Here is a 20,118-nt window from a genome sequence, read left to right on the forward strand (position 1 = left end):
TCCAAAGTGACTCTACCATCTTGCAGTCCCACCAGCAGTCTATGGGCATTCCAGCTGCTCCACATCCTCACCAGCATTTAGTCATGTCTTCTGGAGATTTGAGCTTGCATTTGTGATCCCAAGTTTCAGTCGGGCTTTGGGCTAGGCACTTGAAGAGATGAATGGCAGGTGAGGATATGGGACTCATGAGACAAAACTGCATATCCTAGATGTTCTAAAGTTAGTGCTGTCCAGCAGAATTTTCTAGGATAATATGAATGATGTATATCTGAACCATCCAGTATGGTGGCCACTAGCACCTGTGGTTTTTGAGCCCTTGAAATATGGCTTATGAGACGGAGGAACTGAATTTGTAATTCTATTTCATTTAAATTCATTTGGATGTACTTCATTTAAAAGAACCGCATGAAGCAAGTGGCTACCCTGTTGGACAGTGCAGTTCTTGGAATTTCAAGATCACTGCTCTCAGTATGATCCTGAGGATGGGTCAGAGTTCATCTTTTTCAATCATAGCTCACTGGAATAAGTTAGGGCTTCGGGGCTGCATGTACCCTGAAATATTGCTCCTATACAGTACATGGTGTCTCATGGCGGAGGGAAGCATCAGAAGGTGTGCTGTGGATTTAGGTCGAGGGTCAAGAAAAGAGCATGGGTGGGCTCTGGAGCCGGGAGTACACAGGTTCAAATCCCAGCCCTGTCACTTACCGTGTCTGTGACCTAGGACAGGTAACCTCTCCTCACCTGAGGAATGGAGTAGTAACATCACTCTTTATTGTTGTTGGTTTTTTGTTTGTTTGTTTGTCTTTTTGCCATTTCTTGGGCCACTCCCGTGGCATATGGAGATTCCCAGGTGAGGGGTCCAATCAGAGCTGTAGCCACCAGCCTACACCACAGCTCACGGCAATGCCGGATCCTTAACCCACTGAGCGAGGCCAGGGATCGAAGCCGCAACCTCATGGTTCCTAGTCGGATTTGTTAACCACTGAGCCACGACAGGAACTCCAACATCACCCTTGAAGGACTGTTACAACACTCAGAGAAGAATGGCCATAAATCCCCTAGCATGGTGTCTGCCTCTTAGTGTAGGCAAAAACGTATAACAAGCTTCCATTCTTGTTATCTTTGTTGTTGTTACTCTGTCCAGCACCCAGAGCAGTAGAAATGCCATGAAAGCCCTCCCTCCATGCCTTCATCCATGAAAGATAAGGTGCTAGACTGTCCGCACGGATGGGCACTGGCTCAGAGTTGGCACTCAGATGCATGTTTGATGGGTGAAAGAATGAATGCCATTGGCTTGTCAATGAGTGGGATGTAAGCAACATGAGGATTTCTTGAAAGAACAACAGACATTCTCCTTTAGAAAATGTGGTTTGAAAACAACATTAGGTTCAGCATCTGCAGTGACCTGTTTTGTGTGAGAGCAGAGATGGCTTCCCTCCCCTTGAACAAGTGCTTTCATCTTGGAATGAATGTGCGTTGGCTGGGTCAGCCAGGCCAGACCCGCCGCCCACCAGCAGCCCCAACCAGATCCATCTGAAGGGATCCTGTAGCTGAGTTTACACAGTGAAAAATGTGGCTTTAAAATGTGAAGGGATTTTTTGGAGTCCCCATCGTGGCGCAGTGGAAACGAATCCAACTAGGAACCATGAGGTTGAGGGTTCAATCCCTGGCCTCGCTCAGTGGGTTAAGGATCCGGCATTGCCATGAGCTGTGGTGTAGGTTGCAGACACAACTCGGATCTGGCGTTGCTGTGGCTGTGGTGTAGGCCGGCGGCAACAGCTCCTATCCCACTCCTAGCCTGGGAACCTCCATATGCCGCACCCAGGTGCGGCCCTAAAAAAAAGATGAAAAAGACAAAATAAAATAAAATAAATAAAATAAATAAAATGTGAAGGGATTTTTTTTATCCTAGTAATTCCCCCAGGCTCTAAAATATCAGGACATGCTAACATGTCAGGCAGCAGGGCACCCTCCCAAGAGTGGTGGGGAAATATCCCAAACTGTCCTATGGGGAACACACTAGTTCTACCTCATTAATCCTGAATTTTCTCCCACCCTGCTTTCTCTGCTCTTTCCTCCTTATTCTTACTCTTTCTTTCCCACCTCTGAGCCCCAAAGTAAGCTATGTCCATTCTTCAGGAATTATTATTTTGTATTTGTGTGAAGCATTTGTAGCTATCAAAGTCTCTTCATATTCATTATATTCATTTGATGCACAAAGAAACTCAGTGCAGTGAATACTCATTCGAAAAGTGTCTATTAAGCCGCCCTGTACACTGTGTACAGGCCCAGGTGCTGGAAATGCAGAAAACAAAAGAGACATAAGTCCTGCCCTCTTGCAGGTTGAAGGTGTAGTTTTAGTTTGTTATTGGTGAAGGCCCTGTGGAAAAGGAGCAATAAGCAAGTGGATCTACTTGAGCATTTGGGGGTGGGGGCAGGGAGAGTGCCAGAGTCGGGGGTTGGTGAGAAGGGATTGCAGATAAAGGGAACTGCCCTGAGGGGTGGGAGAGAGGCTGTCGTGTTGGAAGATAGAAAGCCATCAGCGTGCCTGGAGTTGGGGAGAGATGTCCGCCGCCATAAAACTGGAACCTTGAGCAGTGGCTGCTCCCTGTAGGCCCCAGTGGGGGGAGTCTGGATTCTAATCTAAGTCCATGGCAGATAAATCCTGGAAGAGTTTCAAGCCAGGGAGAGGCAAGAGCTGAGTCACGTTTCAAACAGCTCACTCCAGCTGCTGCCTGGAAAATGGACCGTGGCAGGTAAGGGCGGGAGCTGGGGAGGAAGGAAGGAGGCCCTGGAAGCAGTCCAGGCGAGGGATGGTGGCAGCTTGGACGAAGGCGGCAGCAGGGGCGGCTATTATTTCTGGACAGTTAGAGATATTTAAGAGTGTGACGTGCCTGGGACTCATTTAATGTTATTATTATCCTCACGGCACAGGTGGGGAAACCGAGGCTTGTAGAGGAGCAGTGACTTGACCAGATCAGCACTACCAAAGTGTACCAAGGAAGATTTCAACCCGGGGCTGCAGAGCAGCTGCCACCCCAGTGCTCCGCACTACCCTCGGTCCTTTATTCTAGGTAGCTCAGCTTGATGTCCAACCCCCCATCTCTGGCTGAGATGATGCTCAGGACAATCACTTCCATTTCACAGATCAGGAAATTGAGGCTCAGGCATTAGGATCTCCCAGCTAGAGAGTGGCCGAATCAGGATTTGAACCCAGCCCACATTCCTCAGTCTTCATCTAGGCCCAGTGCTGGGAAAATGAGCATCCTGTGTCCTGGGCCTCTTTAAGCTCTGGAGGAAGTAAGTCCCTGGTCTCAGATCGGCCAGTCTGTCATTCTTGAGTTTTCTTTCAGTCAATAACTACAGTAAAAATTCAATTCTCTACAGACTGTCTGTGTGTCTGTAGGTAGGGGAAATTCTGTTATGCCTCCAAATACAGAGATGCAAGCCTCCTTGGGCGGGCCTGGGAAGAGAGCATTTGGAGAGAAAGGTCTCATCTGTGTTGTTTGGGAAAATGGCCTTTTGTGGTTTAGGGAGAGGAAAGGACCATCTCCTTCTGCAGAAAGGATCAGAGTCTTGTAGTTGAACTTTCCTGGTCAGGTCAGTGCCTGACCTTACAGGCAGGCATTCCTGTCCATCACTTTATTTAAGTGCTAGTCGGGGGTCCTGGGTACAGTTTCAAGTAATTAAAAGTCGGCTCTGTGGGAATATCAAATTAGTGGATGATAAATATTTTATTAAAATATAGATAGATAAAAAGGGATATTAATTCAGAAATAAAAAGTAGGAGTTCCCGTCGTGGCCCAATGGTTAATGAGTCCGACTAGGAACCATGAGGTTGCGGGTTCGGTCCCTGCCCTTGCTCAGTGGGTTAAGGATCCGGCGTTGCCGTGAGCTGTGGTGTAGGTTGCAGACGCGGCTCGGATCCCGCGTTGTTGTGGCTCTGGCGTAGGCCAGTGGCTACAGCTCCGATTCAACCCCTAGCCTGGGAACCTCCATATGCCGCGAGAGCAGCCCAAGAAATAGCTAAAAAGACAAAAAGAAATAAAAAGTAGCTCTTTATCTTCCTCTCCTTCCTCCCTTCCCTCCCTTCCACTGGAAATGGTAGGAAAAATTGTATATTAGGACCTTGCACGGCTTAGTGTGAAATAAGACCAGCACCCTGGACAGGAAGCAGCCAATTCGGTTTTTTATCAAGATGCTGGCCACAGGCTGAGATAAGGGACCCAATCTTGGGGTCTTCCGATTAGCAGGAGGCTCATAGGGACTTTTGGGTGACCCTGCCTGGGCCACCCCCATTCAGTCTGGGTCTCCTTCCTAGAGATGCCATTATTCAAGTAGATGTCTTCCAGCCCTGAAAGAATATCACCGGTGTGTGAGATGCAGCCGCATTAGGCCTGGCTTTAAGCAGTGTCCTTGCAGGTTAGGAACAGCAGCGGAAATGGGTGGTATTTAGTGTGAACTTTGGCTCCCTTTTCCTCCTTGTCACCCTTACAAAATATTTTTCTTTAAAAAATGTTTTTCTTGGAGTTCCTGTTGTGGCTCAGCCCATTAAGAACCCGGCTAGACCCTAAAAAAAAAAAAAAAAAAAAAAAAAAAAAAAAAACTCAGCTAGTATCCATGAGGATGTGGGTTCAATCCCTGCCCTTACTCAGTGGGTTAAGAATCTGGCATTGCCACAAGGTGCAGCAGAGGCCGCAGATCCAACATTGCTACGACTGTGATTTGACTCCTAGCCCAGGAATTTCCATATGCCGTAGGTGTGGCCATTAAAACAACAACAACCAGAGTTCCCATCGTGGCGCATCAGAAATGAATCTGACTAGCATCCATGAGGTTGCAGGTTTGATCCCTGGCCTTGCTCAGTGGGTCAAGGGTCTGGCATTGCCATGAGCTGTGGTGTAGGTCGAAGACATGGCTTGGATCTGACGTTGCTGTGGCTGTGGTTTTAGGCCAGTGGCTACAGCTCTGTTTCAACCCCTAGCCACGAGTGTGGCCCTGAAAAGACCAAAAAAAAAAAAAAAAAATTTTGTCTTCACACTTTCAAAGTAAACTCCACAGACATTTATTAAACACTGATTCCTCCCATTTGTTTAGGAAGAAATTACATCTACAAATTTCTTTGGGTCCTCTCAGTAACTCCTCAGACGTCCTTGCCCCTATTTAACCAATGAAATAGCGAGAGGTCTTGACTTGCCAAAGTCAACAGCAGGTTGAGGACAAGCAGCGGAGGGCCCAAGGACCCCTGGAGTGAAGGCCTCTATAGCATCCCCATGAGGGCCTTCTCTCTCCATCTCACCCTCAACCCCCTCTGGCCGATCCTCCCATTTGCCAAGTGGCCTTGATTCCTCTCCAGTGGGTGCCTAAAATCGGTCACTTCTCTCTCCTGCCTGTTGCTCTCACTCACCATCACCCACCTGGCCCATGGCAAGATGTAATATTTCTGCTCTCCTGGCCTCCAAGCCCAGAGCTGCCTAAGCAAGGGCCTCTCTCTGCCCAGCAGCCCCCTCTGGCCCCAGTTCCTTCTTGCCTTGCTCACGCAGCTTTCCAGCCTCGACCCCCATGAGTCCCTAAGATGCATCTAGGTAGTTAGCCGTTCCCCAGCATAGCCTGGGTTTTCCACCCTCCACACCTTTGCCCACATGTCCTTCCTCTCGGATGCCTTCCCCCAGATGCTGGCACCTGTGTTTTGTCAGCTGCAGCTCTCCCAACGCGCTTCCCTTAGGACACTGCCTGAGCATTTGCATGACCGCCAGCTCCCGCCACTGAGCTGCACGAGGCTCCCAGAATCCCACCTAGCACACAGCAGGTGCTCAGTAACTGCTTCCTTCCCCCCCAGACTGTGCGCCCCAGCCCTGTACACCAGTAAATTTTCCCAGAGCTTTCTGGGGTTCCCACAGAGCTTCTTCCAACACCCGATATCCTCCCCCACCTCAAAAAAGAGGCTACTCAGAGAAATGAATTCAAGAAAAATTGCATACATTTCAGCGCTGATGCCATGATTTGGAGAAAGAGGGACCAGGGTTCAAGGCCTAGCTCTGCTTTTGCATGACGTCATCTCAGGTGAATGATATCATGTCTCCGAGACTTAGTTTCCCATCTGTGAAAGGGCTGAGAAGATGAGAAGAGCCAGGGCATAAAAAGTGACACCAAATAGCAGGCACTTAGTTCCTGTGATATGATGAGTAATCACTGCTGTGGCCCCTAGCAAGTGCCTGGCACATAGTGGGTGCTCAGTAAACACTGAAATAAGTGAATGAGTGAATGAATGATTACCTGATGTGAATAACCCCCCCCCTTTTTAACTGAGGAGAGGGAAGCCTGCAGAGAGGAGCTGCCCGGCCAGCTCACCCAGCTGACCCAGATGCATTAGCCCTGCCTGAGAGGGGGTTCATGGGGTCCAAGGCCCCTCACCTGACACCCGCTGGAGCGGAGACCACTTTATTTTCCTAGTGCCACGAGGTTTTACATCTGAGAACTCTGGAATATAAAACAGCAATCAAGGGCAGGAGGAAGTGATCGGATGTGGCTCCCGGGTTCGTGGCGAGATAATTAGGTGTTTGATTGGCATCCTATCTCAAGGACAGCCACCTCCAGGTCCCGCCTGCAGCAGGAACTAGCTTGTTTTCCTGGCTGATGCTTGGAGATGGGGGTGGGGCCTTGGAGATGAGGAGGAAACTGCTGGGGATGGAGGTTTGGGGCCAGGGTTGGCCAGCACATCTTTCACTTGCTCCTTTATTCATACATTCGTTCATTTAACTGGTATTGAGTACTTACTGTGTACCAAGCATCAGGGATACAGCAGTAGCCCAAAGAAATTCCATGTCCTTCTGGATCTGACATTTGGGGGTGGGGTGGCAGTGGAAACAGGCAGTAAACAAAAAGAGCAGTAACTACATAAATGTGTAGATGACAAGTGCCATTTAGAGAAATAAGCAGAGAGAAAAACAAGTGAGGTAGGGAGCAAGTGCTTGCTATTTTAAATGAGATGGTAGGACAGGCCTTTGTGAGAAAGTAGTGTAAGAGCTAAGACCTGGAGGAAGCAAGGAAGAAACCCATGTAGAATTCTAAAAAAAACCACGAAAAACAAACAAACCGAAAAAACAAAACAAAACAAGACAAAATGGAAAGAAACCCACAGCATTTCGGGCAGAGGGAACAGCCAGTGCAAAGGCCCCGTGGCAGGATTGTGATATGTTCCAGAGCCCGCAGAGGCTTTGTGTGGCTCAAGGAGAGTGAGTGGGTGGGTAGCAAAAGGAAGTGAGGACAGAATTAAGTCGCATAGGGCCTTAACATTGAGGCACTTGGGCCTTGATGCTGAGTCACATGGCAGCTATGAAAGGGTTTTGAGCAGAGAAGGGACAGGATGTGACACGTTTAAACTATATCTCTGTAGCTGTCTGGTAGGGAAAGGACTGTAGGAAGATGACAGCAGCAGTGAGGAGCCCACTGATGAGGTTTCTGTGGTCACCCAGGCGAGCCTAGTTTACAGTGGCAGCAGGATGAGAATTGATTGGATCAAGCGGACAGGATTTGCTGACGAGAGTAATGTCCCCACTGTAACCCTGGGCCTCAGCCCAACACCAGGGCAGGGAAGGTTACTGCCCCCTCAGGACTTAGGGGTGACTGTGGCCCCAGCTCAAGTGTCAGCCTTGGCCCCTGAGCACCCAGCCCTTCCAGGCCCCTGGGCCCCCTGCCAGCCACAAGCCTCTCATCCTGCCTGCATCCACTAGAGGGAGGGCATGCCGTTACAGCAGTAAGTCCTAGATGCACAGAGGCCAAGGGTCTGCTCAGACTCACAGAGCCAGTAAATAAGAACATCTGGACTGGAACCCATTCTGCCTGCCTAATGTGGGCTCTTGGCCTGCCTCCAGCTAAAAGCAAATTGCCACCTGGATGTTCTGGAAGCCAGAGCTTTGGGAGCTGCTAGGAGCACCTGGTGGACCAGTTTTAATTGCCTATGCGCCCTACATGACCAAACACTCTGAGAGCAAGACCTAGGTTTGGCTTGTTCTGAGAAACTTTGTAGGCACTTAAATTATAGTTGAGTAAATGAGTGAGTGCCTAGATGGATGGATGGACAAGTAGACAAACAGATGGACAGACAGAATGACCAGGCCCAGCCGCACTCCTGGTCTTTATGCTGCATGATTCCTTGTCTGACAGAAAGGTCAGGGGAAGGTTGCCTCATAAGCATCTGGAGGAAGGAATTCAGAAGAAAGTGTGACCCTAGCAAATGGCTTTGTTTTTCTGCAGGTACCATGTATAAAATGGCACGTGCATCACAGCACCATTCATTTGCTCCCTCAACAGACGTTTCCAGAGAATCCACTGCATGCCGTGCACTATTGAGGCAATTAAATGAACTTTTATATGCCAGTTAGTATGGACCTAGTAAGCCCTCTATGGGACAGTTATCATATTATTGTTATCACTGCACTGGGAGTTTGCTAAGAAGTTGCTGGCAGCCTCACCCACACACCCAGGCCTTGGGGTTTGGCCACAGTCCTCTCAGTGGGCTCTTTGACCTGATCGTGAACTATCACCCTCATCCAGCTGATGGAATGCAGTAAAGCCAGCTTGGCTGGGAACTGTTTCTCAAAGGTACCGCCCCTTGCCCTGGCCTCGGATAATTGGCCCAATACATCTTGGCATCTGAAATTTACATACAGTGCAGGGAGTGATGGATGGCTCTGGTAACCCAGGCTGTCTCTCAGCTTCGGCTCAGTTATCCATCTCAGCGGGCTGCAGAGTCATCCGTCTTGTCTTGTCTCCTTGCTCATGGCAGGCCAGCATGTGCCCTCTGTCCCAGGTCATCCCTAGACCCCACTCCTAGATCCAGCCTTTGAGGCCTTTCTGAGGCAACACTCCAGCCATGCCCCACAGCATGCTCAGAAACCCTTGTCCTCAGTGTTTGCCTGGGACTCTGATGGCAAAGCCCTGAATGGCTCCATGGAACAAGATGCAGAATGGGATGTTTGGCTCCCATAAAGAGGGCTCCATCTGCTCCTGCCACAGAGGCCTTCTCATGCTTATACCTAACAGTCATTCATTCACCAGTGTTTTTTGAGTGCCTTTTCTGCATCTGGCCTTGATCTAGATAGAGCCTGTGGCTACAGCTGTGAACAAGACACAGTCTCCACCCTTGAGGAACTGACATTCCATTGGAGAGAGTATGGGCACTGAAGATCCTAGACAGATGTGAGAGGTTTAAACAGTATCCCTGGGGCTGTCGCTATTTACAGTCCGATTCTCGAGGGATCTTTGCAGTAACCATAGGGGCACAAAATTTTACCCCCATTTTAGAGACACAAAAACTGAGGTCGAATCTCTGGTCCAAGGTCACACTGCTAGTGAGGGGTCAGAGCCAGAATAGGACACAGGTCTATGGTCTCTGATCATTGTCCTTGTTTCCCAGACAGACCAAGCTCTTTTAGGGTTTCTGACATAGCACTCATTTATTCGTTCATATATTCAACCAATAGACATTTCTAGAGTGCCGACTATGTATCAGGAGTTCTAGGCACTGAGGATAAGGGGTAAAGGACCGAAATTTCTGTCTTGCTGTCATGGAATTTGCATTCTAGTAAGTAAAATTTAAGGAAATAAAATACATAGTGTGCCTGATAGTAATACATACTAAGAAGAAAACTAAAGACAAAAGAGGGAGTTCCCTGGTGATTCAGTAGGTTAAGGATCCGGTGTTGTCACTGCTGTGGCTCTGGTTATTACTGGTGCAAGTTCGATACCTGGCCCAGGAACTTCTGCATGCTGTGGGTGAGGCCAGAAAGAAAGATCATCTGGGCTGAAGAAATGAAGTCTGTTGAACCATGGAGTTGGGAGACTCTGGTGCCTATGGATTCCGGCAAGGAATTCAGTCTGGGAAGAAAGGAGAAAGATGGGAAAGGCTGGCACAGACCCAGTGACACCTAGATGGTGAGAGTGGCCATTGTCCTAGAGCAGTGGAGATCCAGAAGTGGGTTTTGAGCAGTAAAGGAACATGTCGAGGAAGAGTTTTTTTTCTCTAAATGAAACCCCTTCAAAGCATGGGAACATCTGAGGTCCTCTCTTCCTTAACCCCTGATCCGCAGCAATCATGGCATCATTTTTAGAAGGTCTCTTCTCAGAGCTGGTATTAGGGGGATGTGTCCAAGTATGGGGGTGTCTTCAGAGCCAGAAGAGTGTGAACACATGCTGGGGAAATTGACATGAATGTGCACAACTCAGATTGTGTCTTATGTGTATTTCCACTATAAGAACATAGCATCTAGCTCAAAGCTTTGTACACTGTTGACACTTCAGGTCAAGATCATGTATTAAATTTCTTTCAAAACTAAGTGTTCTTGAAATTTCCCATCGTAGCTCAGCAGAAACAAATCTGACTAGCATCCATGAGGACGCAGGTTTGATCCCTGGCCTCGCTCAGTAGGTTGAGGGTCCGGCGTTGCCATGAGCTGTGGTGTAGTTTGCACCATCAGATCTGATGTCGCTGTGGCTGTGGTGTAGGCCAGTGGCTACAGCTCTGCCGATTCAAACCCTAGCCTGGGAACCTCCATGTGCCACAGGTACAGCCCTACAAAAAAACCCAACCAAACAAACAAACAAACAAAAAAAACCCTACATGTTCTTGTCAGATTCCCAAACACTTGAACTGAGAATGTTCAGCTTGCGCTCCACATAAATAACCCAGTTTACCTTCCTCACCCAAGAGCTCCCTCCCCTCTGAGGAAATCCAGCCTCTTAACCAGCTGTGTGGCTTGGGCAGGTAGCCTAAGCTGCCTTTGCCTTAGTTTCCTCATCTTTAAAATGGGAGAATCAGATTCAGTTAGTGTTAGCTAAAGTGTGGGAACTAACCCACTGATAGGATGTGAGACGATTGTTAAGTAGACCTGACATTCAAAGAGACAGACTTGTATCAGGAGCAACAGTTAGCCCTTCTCAGTGCTCATCCATTCCTTTTCATTCGAACGGAAAAGGAAAGTCTCTTTTAATACTGTACCTCCTTTAATGCCTCTCCAGCACTCGCCAACCTCCTTTTAGAACAAAGGCAGACAGCAGTGCTTTGTTTTCATTGTACTTTTATTTTAAAGACATTTGTTTATGGCATAGGATCCTCTAGTGATAAAAGGAATTTCCTTTTCAAATGGACTTTTGTTTTTTTAAAAAAAGAGGAAGGAGTTCCTGTGATGGCTCAGTGGGAATGAATCTGACTAGTATCCATGAGAACGCAGGTTCGATCCCTGGCCTTCATCAGTGAGTGAAGGATCCAGCATTGCCATGAACTGTGGTATAGGTCACAGATGCAGCTCAGATCTGGCATTGCTGTAGCATAGGCTGGCGGCTACAGTTCAGATTTGACCCCAAGCCTAGGAACCTCCATATGCCATGACTGTGGCCCTAAAAAAAGAAAGGGGGAGTCCTTGTGTAAAGGTCAGGGATGGGCAAAATTTATGTGTGTTGCTAGGGTCAGAAGGATGGTTGCTTTGGGAGGTACTAACTAGGAGAGGGCACTAGAGTATGAATATTCTGTATCTCTATCTGGGCAGTGGTTGTAAAGGTGTAAAAATTTGACCTTAAAATTGAACTTAAATCTATGCATGTCTCAATCAATAAGAAAAATAGGGGTAAACAGCAGTTCATGTAGAATAGCTATATGGCAAAATGCATACAGAGGGGTATATGTGGTCAAAGTTCAGACAGTGATGGACTGGAGAACCTTATAAGTTCCTTCTGGCTCATGTGTTCCAGGACTCTGAGTGCCTTGGAAGTCTAAGTGCCAGGGTTGCCCAGCAAGCTGATGGCAGACCATCTTGGAGCTTAGGACCCTCCCCAGGCAGTAGACACTTCCCATGGGCAATCAGTGGGGCTGTGGGTCCCATCAGAAGAGCCCTTCCTCCCTGCCCCCAGCATCTTTCTTCCTACCATTCCTGGTCCTGGGTGCAGCTCAGTCCCTGCTTCCTTTCTCTCTGCACACTGGCCTGAGCCTCAGCTGCATCTATCATCTGCTTCAAGCTCATTAAAATTATTTCTTTTTAGTTGCAAATGGGCTGTTTATGATGATCATTATTTGAATGGTCTGCGCCGGGCTCCGGGCTGTCTGTCTGCTGCTGATGGCCGGTTAATCAGATGAGTCTCCTCCCCGCCTGGGCCTGGCCCAAAGTCTGGGGCTGTGTTAATCATGGCTCCCCTAGGGCTGGGGCTGGGGGCTGGGGCCTGGGGGCTGAGTGGGAAGGATCCCAAGTTCTGCTTGATCATCAAAGAAGAAGCCCTGCTAGCTGTGTATATGCATGGTGGTTCAGACGTTTGTTTTTAAAACTCAACTTCAAACCGGTGCTGATTTACGTTTATGAGCGTTTTTTACATTCCTTCAAAATAAATACAGTGCTGTGAGCTTTTTCATTTTAAATGTGTTTATTTTAAAAGACTTGTCAATTCTGTCATTGGCTGTCTTGCTTTGTTAATGTTCAGATAGCCAATCTTTTAGCAGGAGGAGGGAGTGGTTTATAATGTCTTTGCCGGATAGAGTAAAACTCAGCAATACTCTGTCATCCTCTTATTAAGGGTGAGGGGAGGTGAGATTTTTACTGACCTGTGAAATCTAGAACTCTTAAAATCACTGATCTAGTGGGACGTTCTCTGAACTCTCAGTTTATCTAAATTAATATCAGCCAACATTTCTTGAACACTTAGTATGTGCTTGACGCTTTACACATTTACAAGCTCCCTGGACGTCCCCCTACCATGTGAGGAAGTGGAGCAGAGGCTCTATGAAGAGCAGGGTAATACAACTTTGTCTTTATAATCCACCAAGGAGATCATTCACACCTGAATGATTAAAAATGACTGTGATTTGTTTCTCAGTCCCTGTCTGAATCACTTTACAGACATGTTAATGTGTTTGCCATGTGAGATAATGTATACAAAGAGCTTAGCATGGTGCCTGCTACATGTAAGCACCCAATAGATGGTAGTTAATATTATTTACTATTATCATTGTTGTCGTTGTTGTTGTTAGCATACTTACCATAGAAATGTGGCAAGAATTCGGGGTTGAAAGGTGAGCACAGATGTAGGCCAAGTTGAGAAGAACATGGACATCAGTCCCATTGTCTGCACTTTGAGGAATGAACAGAAAGACACCAGGAGCTGGGCTTTTGTGCAGCTGTGTTTGGGGGCCTGCTGATGTTCCCCATCTGGTCTCGCCTCTGCTTTGTCTGCAGTGCGGATGCAGCAGACAGATTTGCACCCACCAGCAGCCTGGGGGGTCGGGTGGAGGGAGTCGGTGCAGTTGAATGGCCTCATTGTCTGGTACAGCACATCAGACCGTTGGACTACCCTTCTCTGAGATTTCCTTTTGGAACCTGGGTTTGATGTTTTAAATGAGGAGTCAAAGTCCAACCCCCACAAGGTTGCTGGGATGCTGGAAGAGAGGCATTCTTAAAACATGGTATCAGATATGATCATCCAAAACCATGTGATGTTAAACCAAGTCCTAGTTTTCTTTGTCCTGTAGCAATATAAAAATCATAGCTTTCTTTTCAAGATAGATGAGAAAAACTAAGAAAAACTGTGAGCACTCTGCCGCAATTCAGATTGACCATGACATTCTAGTTCCTTCTCTCCTGCCAAGTGAGTTCTGTCCACCTGGCAGCACCACCTGATCTTTGATCAGCCCTAGTGCTGCAGATATAGATCTCTCCCTTACTCACTCGATGTTTTGGTCATGATCGATTGTGGTTTCTTTATTGGAAATTACAATTGTTTTTAAATGATGATAAACCAGAAGTCTTCTTATCTTTTCTGTTACTTTGGCAGACTGTCAGAAATTGTTTCTGTCTCTCTCCCCGTCTCTCTCATAACACCTTGTTCCACCTGACTCAAAATTCCATGGGACGTTTGGACTGGAAGCCCCTACATGTTGGAGCTGGCGTAGCCAGCACTGTGGCATAAATTGGTTTCAGCACCTTGGAGAGCAGTGCATTCACGAATCCCTTGACCCTCTGTTTTAATGGTTGCTTTTTTGCCTCAACCTTTTCGCTTCTAATCTCATGATTCTCCAAAGAGGTTAGACATTTCTCCCGAAATGGAAATTCCATCCCCAATTTCTCCCAAAGGCTCCACAGGCAGAGACACTTATCCCAGGTTTGGGGTAGGCTCTCCAGCCTCTGAAGAGTACGAGGTTTATGGTGCTGTGGTGAACTGCTACTGAGCAGATTTACCGACTCTCAGACATGATATAAGACAATTACCATGCATTTCGTCTCTTGGAGGGAAAAGGATTTGCAGCGGGTTAATAGTACTTTTATTTCATTATCTAATGGTAAAACTGTTTCATTGTGTGTGCAAGATGAATGCGTATTAGCGATGACAAATGGGGTCTTTCAACACGGTGCCGGGCCTCATCATACATATGTTAGATTAAAGAGTTCACCCTAGAAATACACTCGCATCTGCGTGTGTGTTTTTAATAAATCTGATTGCAGAAATTTATTGCATCACCGGATTTAGGAAATTATGGGGCTTGATTGCTGCAAATATAATCGGGTGATATATACAGAAATGCTCTTCGAGTTATGGTCCAGAAAAAAAGCCCATCTCAGGATGGTGCAAGAAAGCAGCAGACCACATAAACAGAGAATTTCTTGAATTATGCAAATGAAATCCATGACAACTCATGGTGAATTGTACTCCCCTTATGAAACTGCCACCATTAAAGTGAAGAAAGCTGCAAGAGGGGTGATCAAATATACATGTACGACCAGCAGACACTGTCTGTCATGTGTGAGCTGGAGCCTCCCCCACGTCCATCCTGCACTCTTTTTTTTTCCCCCTCCACGGTACGTCCTGCAAAAAACCTGGTCTGAAGCCTTCATTGCACATAAGCGGGCAAGGCTCCTTCCAATCTTTTTCTTCTGAATCCAGGAGTCTTCAATGAAATATTTCTATACTTGAAGTGAACCTTAAATGATTTACTGCAGGATACACAAAAGGTCAGCTTGCTTCTTATTGGCACCTTCATTTTTCCAAAATCTACTGAAATTAAAAAGCCATCTATATCTTAAAAGGCGTATTTATGAACCCTTAAGTGTAAGTAAGTCATAGTTGGAACAGTTCCCACCTCTGATATATGAAAGCTGTCGACAGCACTTTCTTACACTATAATATGCCCATACAATATGCCGCACTTTACTATTTTGACACGGTTTGGAGATGTTTTCCACAGTTACTGACAAGCTTATGCCATCACTCCTTTGGAAATTTAAGAGGTGGGGCAGAGGGATAGGGGAGAAATGGAAAAAAAAAAAAAAAAAAAAAACAGCTCCACCCAACTTTATGGGAGACTATTGATCTGGCCTGACTTCCGACAAGCAAAAAAGCTGTCCTGGATATTTTTTTCGGTTGCAACCCCAGTTTCGTAAATTATTCATTTGTGCCAGGAGTCAATATCCTGTCTTTTCTCAGCTTTTTTGTAAGTTAAGAAAACTTGTTCGAAATGCTGTTTTATACGATGATTAAAAAGGAAAAGGAGGAAAAAAATCTTTTTCTTTTCTCTCTCTCTCTCTTTTATTTTTTTTTATTTTTATTTTTTTATTGTTCCAGAAGGAGCTTAATTCCGTCGCTTCCGAGCTGTCTGCACGGCAGGAGGAGAGTGAACATTCTCATAAACATTTAATTGAACTCCGCCGGGAATTTAAGAAAAATGTACCTGAGGTACAGTATAGTTGCTGTTATAGAATTAACTCAGTAGGAATGCAGATTTTTCTCTGTTCAAACTATATTTTGAAAACTGTAGACATAAGTGACTAACAAGAAAAGAAGCTAATTAGCCACAAAGAAAAATTACAGCCCCCAACCTTTCGGTATTTCTTGGTATAGCGGTGCTCAGCAGTGCTGTATGGAGTAAGAACAGGACGCTTTTCCATGGAAGTCATTGTTTTTGAGGGCTCTGTAAGACATCCTTTTTTCCCCTCACATGAATGTCTAAATCAAATGCTTGGCCTTGACCACAAAGACAATTGGTCTGGAGTTCCCGATTTTATTTTGCTTTCCCATTGGCATCCGGGAGATGACGGCTGTAGACTCTAACACCCTCTCCCGTCCTTCTCTCCCTCTCTGACCCTGCCTCCCAATCCTCATAAATGGGCCTCATTCTTCCCCTTCGCCTCATCCTTTGTGGCTCCAGCCAGCAGCTTTGTCTTTCCCAGCTGCCGTGAGTGTGGTCCAGATAGTGACCAAACCCCCACAATGCTAGGAATCCCCCAGGGAAGAGACTGGAATAGACACATTTCTTTCTTCACAGGGGTGAATATGTGATTTCTTTTTCCTCTTCTATCAAGCCCCCTATTCCTTCTCAATTTTTTTTTTAAATGATGGAAATAAACACAAATAGGAGAAATGAAACCTTCTGACTCCATGTAATGTTGGCAGGGATGTGCCACATCAGAGCCATTATAGGCAATGGATACCCCTCCCACTCCCAAGCCAGCTGTGCTTCTCTGTAGTCAGCAGAGGGTTAACAGTTGAGTGCTCTGTCCTCACCTGCTCAGGTGGCCTAGATCTTGGAGGAGGGCCAGACAGGACCTGCTAGTCGGGAGACATTAGACCTGGACATGTTGACTCCACTCCGCCTGTTGGAATCACCTAGGGGGCCTGTTGCCATCTTACGGATGTGAGGGGGCGGTGGGGGCGGGCATGGAAAGTTGTAGAAGAAGTAGGCCTACCAAGGCGTCAGACCAAGCGAGCACAGAGAGGTCAGTCTCTTTGCCGTGAAATCTCCCTCACACAAGCCATAGATAGCTTTGGCTTGGTTCTCCAAGGCAAGAGTGGGAAGTAGGATCTCGTTAGCACTTGTCCATGGAGGAATTGGGTGTGAGGGCAGAGGGAGGCTACGCTGGGCAAAGGGAAGGGACTCTCAGACCTGAGCCTCTCTACTGTGTTTCGATTTCAGAAAGGCCAAGTCAAGCCCTTGGTGAGAGTGGGAGCTAAGAAAGCTTAGGGAGATTCTGAACATCCTTCTCTTCCCTCTTAGAACAGAGGACAGCTTAGTCTTTAAACCAGTCTTTCTGCCCAGAAGGAGAACCAGAAGTTTTGCCTCTGACTTTTCCGTCTCTGGGAAGCAGAGATGAAATGGCCGTGGATTTTCCCAGCCCATCATTTTGTCCTCCTTCCCCTGGGCCACGTGGGAACGCCCAGGTGATGAGGGAAATCCAGGCCAGGTTTTAAGCCTGAGTTCAGCTTACATAATTTTAATACTGCATAATTATGCAATTATGTAATTAGGAGGAATAAGTTTCCATTCCTATTATAGTCGCGCCTCTGAAAATTCTCATTTTTGGAACTAGTCTCTCCTGATGAGGAGAGTCATGCCAAGGCTTTATTTAAGAACATCATCTGGCTGGTGCCCAGCTCACCTCCTACTGGTGCCTTTGCTCATTTTCCCCCAGAGGTCAAGCAGACAGGGCAACAAGCTTCTAGAAATAGCTGGCATTGGCCCAAAGTCCCACCAACCCCACGGTGGCCCTCAGATTTGAATCCCCTAAATTCACTTGAGCGTGGAGTTGTCAACAGAGCCTGTTTGGATATCTGTTGACCTGCATTCAAATTCCACCTGTGCCGCTCATTGGCTTTGGGACCTTGAACAAGCCAGCCCCTCTCAAGTCTTCTGTGTCCCTCTCTGTAAATTCAGGGGACTGGAGATGGCTTCTGAGCCCCTTTCAACACTAACAATTCCTGAACCCAGACCAGAGTTTTCCTGTCAGTTTGTCGTGTTTTGTTTTGTTTTGGTCTATTACAGTCTTTCAAATTTTACAATAAATTGACAATATTTAGCATCTCTGATTTCACCCCAAAACTCAGATTTCCCATATCTTTTGAGACTCTTTGATAGGTCTGGCCACACAGAGGCTCCACGCCCACATGGCAGTCATCAGAAACAGTTGATCAGCTGTGTTCTGAGATTTGCCATGGGACCTCCAAGCCTGTCTCCCTCACGTCCACTTCCTCCAGCCTCCATGGACATTGGAGTTTACAACCTGAACCTAGGTCTTCATAAGTTTCCTTTTCCATGCTCAGCCTGCCGTGCACCTTATGATCAAATAAATCCACTAGGTTCACAGGCACTCACACGTTGTCCCTCCTGAAGATCCCCAGCAAACTTCAGTATATCATTGGCTCTGAGAGGCCCTGGGGGCCACAAATCATAAGCAAGGGTAGCCAGGACCCAGAAGAAGGATAGTTTCCAGGGACTGAAACAACACAACCTTATTTCATAGTTAATTTATTGATTTATTCTTCACCTAAAATACGTGTTCTCTAGCCCATCTCTTCCTTTCCTGCTTTTCTCTGCTACCCCCTTCCGTCTCTACTCTCTCGAGTCACCAGCGGGTCTTAGAAGAACCTGGAGCATTTAAGGTGGGGATCTTGAGACACTCAGTTCTAAAAGGCCTCCCTCTTGCATGCTGGAGAGAACTCATAGGAGTCCACCATGGGCACCCTTGGGTCTGGGAACCTTAAGGTTACTAGAGAGAGGCATGAAATTAGGGTCCAGAAATAGAAGGCTGCCTTCTGAAGACAGCCCAGTGTCATAGAGTTTATCAAACATTTGCAGAGCCCTTCTTCTGAGCTAGGTGCCATGGGTTTTGACCCCTCCAAGCCCCCAGAAACTCCACCTTCTGGTGAGGAATGAACCACAGCACAGAGGATATTGCTAAAATGCAAAATGCAGTCTTTGCTGAAGGGGGCAGCTGGGTAGGGAAGTAGAAGTGGCAGCCTAAGGAGACCATCCCTTGAGTAATGCCTAAAGGACAGAAGGTTTTCATGAAGGGGCTTTGGTGACATGGCCCTGGGTGTGGAGCCTCTCCAGCCTCTTCTCCAAAGAATGGCCCCTGATGGCCCACATATCCCATGAGGTACTCTGCGTAAAAGAGCATCCCATGATCAAATCCATTTGGGAAATGCTACTTCCTCTCTCCATCTCCCAGAAATCCCCAATGTGCATTATATTAAAGGCTCCAAAAAGTCCTGCAGGAAAGAAACTTGTGCTTGATGTGTCCCAGTTGGATTTGGCTTGGCACCTTCGCGTGTGTTTGTGTCTGTCGGTAGGTGTATCTATGAGGAACCCTCATGAAATTTCATGGCGTGCAGGAACCCTTGGGGAATGCTCAGTCGGGGGACAGCAATGAGCTGCAAGCAGGGGCCATGGGGATAGCCCACCTGGCACCACGGTGAACTCTTTGCTGATCTCTTTTTCAGGAAATCAGAGAGATGGTGGCTCCTGTATTAAAAAGCTTCCAAGCTGAGGTAAGACCCAAGGCCCATGGCATGTCACAAAAATACTCCCCAGTTCCCTCTCCTATCCCACTTGGAGTTGCCAGAGGATGCCAGCAGCTCTGGAAGCTTGGGGGAAACTTCCTCATTGCAAACTCTGCCCCATGCCCTCCAGATCCGCCTTTGGTATCGCGATGGACTGTCTCTTCTGTTTGGTGGAATTCCTGCCTGCTCTGAAATCTTCATTACCACCCACCCTCTGAGTGTATAAAATCTACACTTTCACATCCTTTCCTGCCAGCCCATTGGGCCCTAGTTCCTTTGGCAGCAGCTAAGCTGTCCTCAGCCAGTTCTCTTGCCTTCTTGGGGCCTGGGGATGGAGCTGAACCTCCCCTGTTTCTCCTCTTTACTTGACTTTGTGATGAGAATTCGGAGAATGTCCACCTGTCTGACTGGCGCGGGAGGTAGGCTAGGAAAAGAACAGAATTATACTGAGTCAGGGGAGCGGAAGAAGGGAAAGGCCTCTGTCTTCAGGGGGCTCTTCTCGGTCTTCCCAGGGATCCAGGCAGGACCCTGGAAGGATCGGCCCTTCTCAGACCTGGCTGGTGGAGATGCATTTTAAGTCTGTCCTCCACCAAGGGCCACATTGCTTTAATCTGTCTCTTTGGAACCACGTAAGTGCATAAGGCAATATTAAAGTAAACGATAACCGGATTTACACAAATGTCGCTGATTTCCATATTGTTCATCTTTTCATTTTATTACTGAGTTGACTTATGTGCTTATTTATTTATAGGACTGTCCTATATTGATTCATTTGGTTGTGAAGTGCCTGAGCTGGAAGGGGGGCAG

The 20,118-nt window shown here is 47.1% G+C and overlaps 1 protein-coding gene across 1 annotated transcript in view; it reads left to right on the forward strand.

Annotated features, from left to right (window-relative positions):
- Nucleotides 1-20,118, forward strand: part of CUX2 (cut like homeobox 2) — a 275,414-nt gene that overhangs the window by 148,460 nt on the left and 106,836 nt on the right. The window contains exons 2-3 of the mRNA XM_021073976.1: nucleotides 15,601-15,711; nucleotides 19,252-19,299. Coding sequence (XP_020929635.1) covers nucleotides 15,601-15,711; nucleotides 19,252-19,299 — 159 coding nt within the window. The remainder of the gene's footprint in view (nucleotides 1-15,600; nucleotides 15,712-19,251; nucleotides 19,300-20,118) is intronic.

The sequence above is a fragment of the Sus scrofa genome, chromosome 14, assembly GCF_000003025.6.
Source record: "Sus scrofa isolate TJ Tabasco breed Duroc chromosome 14, Sscrofa11.1, whole genome shotgun sequence".
NCBI classification, from domain to species: Eukaryota; Metazoa; Chordata; class Mammalia; order Artiodactyla; family Suidae; genus Sus; species Sus scrofa.